The sequence below is a fragment of the Hippopotamus amphibius genome, chromosome 3 (genome assembly GCF_030028045.1).
Source record: "Hippopotamus amphibius kiboko isolate mHipAmp2 chromosome 3, mHipAmp2.hap2, whole genome shotgun sequence".
NCBI lineage: Eukaryota > Metazoa > Chordata > Mammalia > Artiodactyla > Hippopotamidae > Hippopotamus > Hippopotamus amphibius.
In genome coordinates this window covers 123945440-123956557 of record NC_080188.1, presented here as the reverse complement: position 1 = coordinate 123956557, position 11118 = coordinate 123945440, and the positions used below count along the sequence as shown (strand labels likewise).

The window sequence follows — 11118 nt, the reverse complement described above, 5'->3', positions numbered from 1 at the left end:
CCCTGCCAAATCAGGTTCCAACTAGTGAAACCACCCTGACAAGGAACACAGGCTGTGACCTCACACAACCAGAGGTGATGGCAGAGCCCAGCTAGCAGCCTCACTTAATTATGGAGCAACCTTGCCCAATAGTGAGCGCATATAGCAACCTCTTTGAAGGTGGAATTCAGCCAGCAATACCCCTACAACCACCTCAGAGAACAGGCAGTGACTGCACCCAACTAGAAGGCTGTATAGCAGGCCCCATATGCCCAGGAACTTATCAGGTGACCTGTTCAGTACCCCCAAGCTGAGCCAACCAACCTGACACAACAAAACTGTAAATCTAGACGAGGGGTCTGCTTTCTCATGGTACAGACACCAATACAAGGAACCAAAGATCAGAAAGAATCACATAAACATTATACCACCAAAGGAATTATAGCTCCAAAAAGTAACCATAAAGAAATGGAGATCTATGAGCTGTCTAATAAAGAATTAAAAATAATCCTCTTTTAAAAGTTCAGCGAACTACAGCAGCACACATATACTCAGTAAAACGAAATTAGGAAAATAGCACATGAACAAGATGTTGAACTTCTGTTCAACAAAGAAATAGAAGACACCCAAAAACAAAAAGAAACAGAAATCCTAGAGGTGAAGAATACAATGACTGAACTAAAGAATTTAATAGAGAGCTTGCACAGGAGACTCAACATTGCAGAAGAAAGAATCAGTGAACTGGAAGATGGGCCATTTAAAATGAACCAGTCCAAGGAGAATAAACAAAAAATAATGAAAAAGAGTGAAGAGAGTCTACAGGACTTATGGGACACCACAAAGAAAATAATATATGGATTATGGGAATCCAAGAAGATAGAATAACAGAAATCAATTTAAACCAATAATGACTGAAAACTTCCCAATTGTGGAGAGATAATCAGATTCATGATTCCCAGATGGCAAATAGTTTAAACCTGAAAATAGCTACACTGAGACACATTATTATTAAATTGTCAAAAGTCAAACAAAAAGAAAAAATTTTGAAAGCAGCAAGAGAGAAGTGACTTTCACATACAAGGGAGCCTCCCTAATACTATGACCAGATTTATGAACTAAAACTTTGTAAGCCAGAGAGAGTGCGAAGATTTATACAAAATATTGGATACAGGATCAGAATTTAACCAAGTATACTATACACAACAAAACTTGCCTTCAGGAACGAAGGCAATAACAACTTTCCAGAACAATAAAAGGTGAGAGAGTTCAACATCACTGATTCTGCTTTACAAGAAATGTTAAAGAGTGGTCTTTGAGTAGAAATAAGAGGAAAATAGCATGAAAAAAGCATATGACTATATAAAACTTATGATTAATGGTAAAAATATAGTCATAGTCAGATTACCTAATACTGTCTGAGTGGTATATCATTCACTTACAACTATACTCAAAACTTAAAAAACAATTGTATTAAAAATAATGATAACTATAATAATTTTCTGTTGGATACACAATATAAGGAAGATATAAATTGTAAATCAATAATGTAAAATGTGAGAAGGGAGCAGTAAGAGTATAGTTTCTATATGCACTGACATTGTTATATCAACATAAAATAGGATGATATAAATATGCTTTATGTAAGCCACATGTTAACTACAAAGGAAAAATCTGTAGTATGCAAGCAAAAGATTGTGAAAAAGATTCACTGCATACTACTACCAAAAGTCATCAAATCACAAATGAAGAAAGCAAGAGAATAAGAAAGAAAAAAATCTACTAAACAGTCAGAAGCAATTAACAAAATGACAATAGTAACTCCTCACCTATCAATAATTGCTTTAATCATAATGGATCAAATTTTCCAATCAAAAGGTATATAATGGATAAATGGATTTAAGTTAAAAAAAAAAAACAGGATCCAGTAATACTTTGTCTACTAGAGAGTCACTTTAGCTTAAGTACACACATACACCTAGAGTGAAAGGATGGGAAAAATAGTTCGAGCAAATCTTAAACAAAAGAAAGCAGGAGTAGCTAACTTACACTAAGAAAATAAATTTTAAGCTAAAAATGGTCAAAAGAGACAAGGAAGACGATTATATAATTATATAATGATTAAGAGGGCAATCCACCAAGAAGCAATAATAACTAAATATTTATGCATCAAATTTTGTAGCACCTGAATATTAATATATAAAGCAAATATTAACAGAAATAAAATGAGAAAAGCAGTTCTGAAAGAGAAGCTGATACTGAACACCTACATTTTGGAAAAAAAGAAAGATTTCATGCAAAAAAAAAAAAAACCCTCACTCTACATTACAAGATACTAGAAAAAGTTAAACTAAGCACAAAGCAGAAAAAAGAAAATAATGAATATATGAGCAGAAATAAAGGTATAGAACAGGAAAACATATCATCAATTGGAAGTCATCTCTTGGATACATGAATGGTCCAACATAAGCAAAAAATAAATGTGACACATCACATAGTGGAATAAAAGATAAATATCATATGATCCTCTCAATAGATGCAGGAAAAGTTTTGATAAAATTCAACACTCTTTCATGTCTTTCAACAAATTAGGTATAGAGGGAACATACCTAAACATATTAAAGTCTATATACAAGTCCAATGCTAACATTAAATTCAATGGTGAAAAGTTGAAAGATTTTCTTCGAAGATCAAGAACAGTGTGCCTCCTCTCACCAGACCTAATCAGCAAAGTACTGGAAGACATAAAGATCCATCAAAGAAAAAAAGAAATAAACAAAAAGCATCCAAATCAGAAAGGAAACTATTAAAGTATTGTATTTACAAAGGTTATGCTCTTATATATAGAAAATCCTAAAGACTCAACAAAAACGTGTTGGATCTAATGAACAAATTTAGTGAAGTTGCATGATACAAAATCAACACACAGATATCAGATGTGTTTCTGTACATCTGAAAAGGAAATAAAGAAAATAAACCCATTAACAATAGCATCAATCAGAATAAATAATGTAGGGATAACTTTAACCAAGGAATTGAAAGACATGTACACTCAAAGCTATAAGGAAGTGGTGAAAGAAAATGAAGAAGACACCTATAAATGAAAGGGTATACTTCATGGATTGGAAGAATTAATATTGCTAAATGTCCATACTAAACAAAGGCATCTATAGAGTCAGTGCAACTTCTGTCACATTCTAATAGCATTTTTGACAGAAATGTAAATACAACCCTAAGACTCAAATGGAACCACAAAAGACTCCAAATAGACAAAGTAATCCTAAGAAAGAATAACAAACTGGAGACATCACAGTTCTTCATTCAAGCTATACTAAAAAGCCATAGTGATTAAGCAGTATGGTACTGGCATAAAATCAGACACGTACATCAATAGAATAGAATTGGGAGCCCAGAAATAAACCCTTCATATATAAAATCATCTGATATTTGACAAAGTAGTCTCTTCAGTAAGTGGTGTTTGAAACTGCAAAAGAATGAAGGGAAACTGTATCTCACACCATTCTCACACACACACACACACAACACACACACACACACCTCAAAACGGGTGAGGAACTTGAACATAAGACCTGAAAATGTAAAACTTCTAGAAGAAAACAGAGAAGGAAAACATCTCAACATTGGTCTTGGCATGATTTTATTAATATGACACCAAAACATAAGCAACATAAGCAAAAGAAACAAGTGGGACTACAAATTTAAAAGCTCATTAAAGGAATGGTGAATAAATGAAAAGACAAATCTATGGAATATTAGAAAACATTATATATACATATGATAAGAGATTAATACCCAAAATATATAAGAAACATAAAATTCGAGAGCAATAACAACTCAAACAAAACAAAAGGAAAACAAAATCTAACAATCTGATTTAGAAATCGGCAATGAACTGAGTATACATTGCTCCAAAGAAGATATTCAAAGGACCAACAGATACATGACAAGGATTCAACATCATTAGTCATTAGCAAAATGTAAATCAAAACTACGATGAGAGGCGCATGCGCGGCAGCTCCGCCTGGGGAAGGGCTGAGAGGTGGAGCGGGGCGGCCAGCTGCGCGCGGAGCCGAGCAGGGTCAGGATGGACGAGGACGTGCTGACCACCCTGAAAATTCTCATCATCGGTGAGAGCGGCGTGGGCAAGTCCAGTCTGCTCTTGAGGTTCACAGATGACACTTTTGACCCAGAACTTGCAGCAACAATAGGTGTTGACTTTAAGGTGAAAACAATTTCAGTGGATGGAAATAAGGCTAAACTTGCAATATGGGACACTGCTGGTCAGGAAAGGTTCAGAACATTAACTCCCAGCTATTATAGAGGTGCACAGGGTGTTATATTAGTTTATGATGTCACGAGAAGAGACACCTTTGTTAAACTGGATAATTGGTTAAATGAGTTGGAAACATACTGCACAAGAAATGATATAGTAAACATGCTAGTTGGAAATAAAATTGATAAGGAAAATCGTGAAGTTGACAGAAATGAAGGCCTGAAGTTTGCACAAAAGCATTCTATGTTGTTTATAGAGGCAAGTGCAAAAACCTGTGATGGTGTACAGTATGCTTTTGAGGAACTTGTTGAAAAGATCATTCAGACGCGGGGACTGTGGGAAAGTGAGAACCAGAATAAAGGAGTCAAACTGACACACAGGGAAGAAGGCCAAGGAGGAGGAGCCTGTGGTGGTTACTGTTCTGTGTTATAGACTCTGGGAAATTCCATCTCTTGCATATTTGATCAGATAGTGTCATCTTTCTGTATATAAACTCTTTAACTGCTATTTTAGGGTCCTTGCAGTTTGCACATATTTGTTTTGTATCATGGCAGTAAATATTTGCAAGAAATCCTGCTCATTGACTTTTCCAATTACAGCGTTACGGTAAGCATGCAGTTTGCAGTCCGCAGTTTTTTATGTAACATGAAATAGGTGTACCTTTATAAGTACATTTGATTTTATGATTTACATTCATCGTGATTTTTTAAAAAATCCACCTATCTACTATATGTTGATACAAGGTCTATTTTCAGTCTCCCTTTTGCTTAAATACTTATCAATTACTGAATTAATTGCTATGTAGAACTCCTAAGGACCACTGGGAGATACACAGGTATCATCAAAGCTGGCGATTTCCCTTCAGGAATGACAGAGAGCATGCGCCGCAGCTTTCCTAGGATGTTTGTTGACGGATTCTCCTTTAGGTCGAAGCAGAATTCTCTTTACAGGATGTAGCCCAGGACAATTTATAATTAAATCTCTGTTCTGATGCTGCTTCTAAAATAGCATTGATATATTAAAGAAGTTTGGTCTTACTTTAATTTACTTCAAGTGTAGCTCAATTGCTTAACTGGAGTTTTGATTCTGTGATATGTACATGGGATTCACGACCCTCTGTGCAGCATTTCGGGGTATGTGGTGTTTGACAGAATGGCAGTAAGGTTTCCCCCCATTTTGGTTCCAGAAGGACAGAGGTAGTGTGTTTATGTAACTCATGTAGTACTTACCACTTTTAAAAACAACACACCTGTTCCGGTAAATGTTGGTAGTAGTTGTCCAGGTGCCTCAGTTGTAGCTTGTGTAACATTAATGAATATCTGTATCTTATGACTTCCATAAACGGCTAGTTGATACTCAGAAACCTATTTCCATGTTTTGAGGGTTGGGGGAGAAAACACTAAATTATAATTTGAGAAAGGCATATATTGCTTCCAGATTTTGATGTATGTGGGAAAATACTGTTGCAATGAAAATCTTGGTAATTTAATGTAACAAGTAGCCAGTAGTTTATCAAAACCAACTTGTACAGACTAATAAATCTTTTCCACAGTAAAAAAAAAAAAAAAAAAAAAAAACTACGATGAGATTACCTCACACCTGTTAGAACAGTTATCATATAAAAGACAAGAGATATTAACTGCTGGTGAGGATGTGAAGGAAAGGAAACACATGTCGATTTCTGGAACATCAACGACAGAAAACAGTATGGAAAGTGTTCTGAGTAATAAAAATATAGCCACCATATGCTCTAGCAATCCTAACTCTGGGTACCTAACCAAAATAATAAAATCTGTCTCTTAAAAAGATATCTGCACTACCATGTTCACTACAGTATTATTTAAAATACCCAAGACACGGAAATAGCCTAAGTATCCACCAATGGGTGATTTTAGCAATACGTATATGCCACAGATTTTATATCTATATATCTATGAAATATAATATATATGAAATATATGAAACATAATAGATAAAGATATAATAAATAAAGAATATGGAGATATTATTCAGCTATGTGAAAAAAGGAAATGCTGCCATTTGCAGCACCATGGATGACTCCTTGAGGGCATTATGCTAAGTGAAATAAGTCATACAGAGAAAGACAAACATTATATAATCTTTCTCACGTGTGGAATCTAAAAAACCCGAACTCATAGAAACAGAGAACAGATTAGTGGTTTCAGGGGTAGCACAAATGAGTGATGCCTTCAGAGGGCACAAACTTCCACTTATACTTTTAGTAAGTTCTGGGAATGTAATGTATAGTATGCTGACTAGAGTCAGCAATGTTTTGTTGTATATTTGAAAGTGGCTAGGAAATTAGATTTTTAAAGTGCTCACCAAAGAAATTGTGAGGTGATAGATGTGTTAACTAACTTTATTGTGGTAATCATTTCACAACACATATATACATGTATATATATATGTGTGTGTATATATATATACATATGTCATTATGTTGTACACCTTACAAAATTTTTATACAAATCTTATCTCAATAAGCTGAAAAGTTTTAATTTTAAAAAGCAAATAATTTGGTATGTAATATTTTGAGATTGGCTTTTTTCACTAAGCAAAAATATACATATATCCATCCAATTTGCTATGTGTATCTATACCATATTTGTTTTTATTGCTGAGTATATGAAATGTATATACAAAGGTTAGTTTAACCAATCTTCTGGGGAAGGCCATCAGGATTGTTTCAAGTTTTTGTTTAATTTTCATTGAGATATAATTGTCATTTAAAATTCTGTAAGGTTAATGTATACAACATGTTGATTTGATACATTTGTTTATTGCAATATGATTACAACCATAGTGTTAGCTAACACTTTATTCATGTCACGAAATTATCATTTCTTTTTTGTGCTGAGAACAATTAAGAACTTGAATTTCAAAGTTTGAAATTTACAATATAATATTTCTGACTATAATCACTAGCTGTTCATTACATCTCCAGAACTCCAAATGTTTGTATCATTAAACATTTCCCAAATCCCCCCATCCCCTAGCCCCTAATAATCATCACCCTACTCTCTGTTTCCACGAGTTTCACTTTTTAAGATTTGACATCTAAGTTACATTCAGTATCTGTCATTCTCTGTCTGACTCATCTCACTTAGCACAATGCCCACAAGGTCCATCTGTGTTATCACAAGCAGTAGCATTTCCATTTTCCTCATGGCTGAATAATATGCCATTCTTTATGCATACACCACATCTTTATCCATTCATCTATTTGTACACACATGTTACTTCCATATCTTGGTTATTGTAAATAATGCTGCAATAAAAATGGCAGTGCAGATATCGTTTCATTATCCTATTTTCATTCCCTTTGGATATACGCCCAGAAGTGGGATCATAAGGTGGTGTTTTTAAAAACTTTTGTGGAAATTCCACACTGTATTCCCAAGTGGCTGTACCAATTTATATTGGCACCAGCAGTGAACAAGTGTTCCCGTTACTTCACATACTTACCCACGCTTATTATCTCTTGTCTTCTTGATGATAGCTGTCAGTGAAAATTAACCAATAGTCAATCAGAAGGAGAAATAAAAATTTTATTCCAGCCAACTAGAGGATTATAACCCAAGAAATAGCCATTCAGAAAACTCTAAGCACTGTTCCCATTTGTTAGAAGTCAAAGGTATGGTCATATACATCGTTGAGACAAATAATCTTACATCAAAATGACACACTGACATTACACATCAAGTTTACCAAGGATACATAATCCAGTTCTGCATGTACCAAGCAAGCAGCAGGTCACCATGACCTGTTACGGTTGAGCAGGCATTCCCACCTTTGAGGAGGTCCGGTTAATATGTGGTGCCAATGCACATTGCCCATTAAGGAGAGCCCAAATGGCAGGGAATATGTTATGCTTAAGTTTTCTTGCCCTCCCTAAAACATAAATTTTGGTTCATCATAGCCATTCTAAGAGGTGTGAGGTGATGCCCCATTGTAGTTTTGATTTGTATTTCCCTGATTATTAGTGATGTTGAGCAACTGTCCATACATCTGCTGGCCACTTGTATGCCTTCTTTGGAGAAATGTCTATCCGGGTTCTTTGCTCATTTTTAAATTGAGTTATTTGGGTGTTTTTGCTATTGAGTTGTAGCAGTTCCCTATGTATTTTTGATACTAACCCTTTTGAGATATATGATTTGTGAATATTTTCAAATCCATACCATGTAATACTACACAGCAATAAAAAGGAATGAAATACTGATATGAACAATAACATGCATTAATTTCATGTACAATATGCTGAGCAAAAGCCAAATACAAAATATTAATCTGTAATTATATTTATGTGATGTTCTGGAATAAGCAAAATGAATACCTAGTGAAATATACAGTAGGAGAGAAGTGAGGGCTAGGGGACAATTCTGACTGAGAGGTACACAAAAGAACTTTCTGGGTTATGGAATTAATCTGCCCTTGATAGGATTGTAGTTGACACTGGTACATGAATTGATCCAAATACACTGAATTTTGAACTTAGGATTTGTACCTTTGACCATGTGTAAATTTTTCTAATAAAAGAACTGTAAACAAGAAGCAAATGATAGGAATGGAAATGACTAAAGATCTAGAAGGTGATTATTAATAAAATGGTAAGAAGGAATATTATTCTGGAGTGACACATGTATGTCTTTGTATTTTCTAGTGTTACTACCTTACTACTAACTACTGATACCGTGAAATCCATCTAGGGAGTGGATTCGTGATCTCCCAAGGAAAAGAATTTCTCTTCAGGAGCAACAATAAGACTCCGCTCAGGTTTAAGTTACAGAGTAACAGTTTATTAAGAAGAAAGTACAATAGCTTCTTGCACAGACACCAGAAAGGGGTGGAGAGACCTGAGAAGGGGTCTTACATGAGCAGGTTATATATCTTCAGAGCAGACTTAATTACAGTTCCCACCTTAGGATTGATTGTTTCTAGAGAAACGTTTGTGATATTCAAAGAATTTCATTACTCAGTGATCTTGTGACATCCCAGGTAACTGCCACCCTAGAGTCATAAGAATCAGCCTTAAAGAATGAGTGAGGTAAAAAAAAAATGAGTGAGGTTAAGTCACGTTTTTCCAGTTCTTCCACCCCTCCCCCAGCCAAGTCAGCCCCGGAACACTCACTACCTTCTTAGTTACTTAGTAACTACATTTTATTCAATATCCCACCATTGTTTAATATGTTCCCCAAACTCTTAATACGTTCCAAGAATTCTTCAAGGTGATGACGATGCAACACAGAACAAAACAGACGATTTCATCTCCATGGACTTCTATTTGAGTAGTGAGGAAGTAGAGAATATGCAAGTATATGGTTGGGAGTGCTAATCAGCGTGAAGAAAATGAAGCAGGGCAAGGATATATTAACATTTAAGGAGAATGCATAGAGAAGTTATCTCAAATGTGGTAACATTTGACTAGAGAGCTGAAAGAACTAAAAGAATTTTTGCAGTAAGTATTTTGTGGGGAAAAACTGGCAGTGGGAGTATGCCCCGTAGCTTTTGGAAGATAAAGGAAGCCAGTGTGGCTATAACAAAGTTAGATAACATAAGAGAGGTAAAGAGACAGAGTGGACTAAATCTAGCATGGACTTGAATATGAGTGTTGACTTTCATTCTCGATGAGTTGGAAGCCATAAGAGATATTTCAGCAGAGATCTGACATCACAGGATAAATATTAAAAGACTTGGTTGAAGATTTATGTCTAGCAATGGGGTAGGGTACAATAGCCCTCATGAGAACTGAGACCTACTTAGACTTGGGAAATAATAGTGCAGGTAGTTAGGGTCTGCCAAATGTTGAAGGTCATTTGAAGGTGGAACAAGTTTGAAAACGTAGCTTTTATAGGAGAGGCTGTGCTGGAGATATAAATTTAGAAGCCATTCGTAAAGAGATGAAGAGAGTGAGTATATAGAGAGAAGAGAAAATATGCAGGACCTGAGCCCTACAACACTCCAGTGTTGGAAGAGCCAGCACTAGAGAATGAGACAGAGCAGCCTGCAATGAATTACTAAGGCAAAAATAAAGTAGAGTTTGGTAGCCAAATTAAAAAAAAATATTCCTAGGAAGAGGAATATATCAACGACAACAAATAAACATTTGGATGTGAAAAAATAGAACTTAAGAAATTTGGTGGAGTTGAATGTCTCATAGGATTGGGTAAAAATATAAATGGGAGGCAAGAAAAGGAGAAGGATATTTTTTCCTATCAATGAGATCAGAGAATAGGGCAGTAGCTGATGGAGAAAGTGGGTTCATCAGAAGTTTATTTTATTTTCTGTTTAAATTGGAATACATCACTGCCAATTGTATTTAGGGGCCTGGTGATTCTTAGATAAAGCTTATCTTATGCTACAGTATTCTTTTGCCAATGTCCTGTATTTCCTGCATCCATAAAAAAATGGAAAGGTTCTGATTCCATTCACTTCTTAGGACTTGTCTTCAGGGATTAGGGCCGCATCTTCCTGGCGCATCTTTCTAGGGAGTCTCTTTGAGGAGACCTCAGTTTTCAGCCCAGCCTTGCCTTACAGAAGTTTCTCATGTGGTCCAGTCACTGTCGGTCTCCACTAAGCAAACATGGATACGATCCCTAGTTTTACTTCCTTGTAATATCGAAGAGTTTTAATGGAATCAAAGTGAACAGCTAAGCTTTGTGGGAAATCAATGAAAATGTCTTTTGTGTGCCTGGTAATATACTGTGATTATTTTCCCTTTATCTTTTTGTATCCACTGTCAGTTTTTCCTTTATGGTTTCTATATACTTCCATGAAAACTTTTAAAGTTGTAACAGTCTATTCGAAGCTTATAACAACTAACTTCAATC

At 35.3% G+C, this 11118-nt stretch overlaps 1 protein-coding gene across 1 annotated transcript; it reads left to right on the top strand.

Moving 5' to 3' along the window:
- The first annotated feature begins 4081 nt into the window (after positions 1-4081).
- Positions 4082-4855, top strand: LOC130849322 (ras-related protein Rab-18-like). The gene has a single exon (XM_057728125.1). The coding sequence runs from the start codon at positions 4082-4084 to the stop codon at positions 4700-4702; it is 621 nt and encodes a 206-aa protein (XP_057584108.1). The 3' UTR covers positions 4703-4855.
- Positions 4856-11118: the final 6263 nt, after the last annotated feature.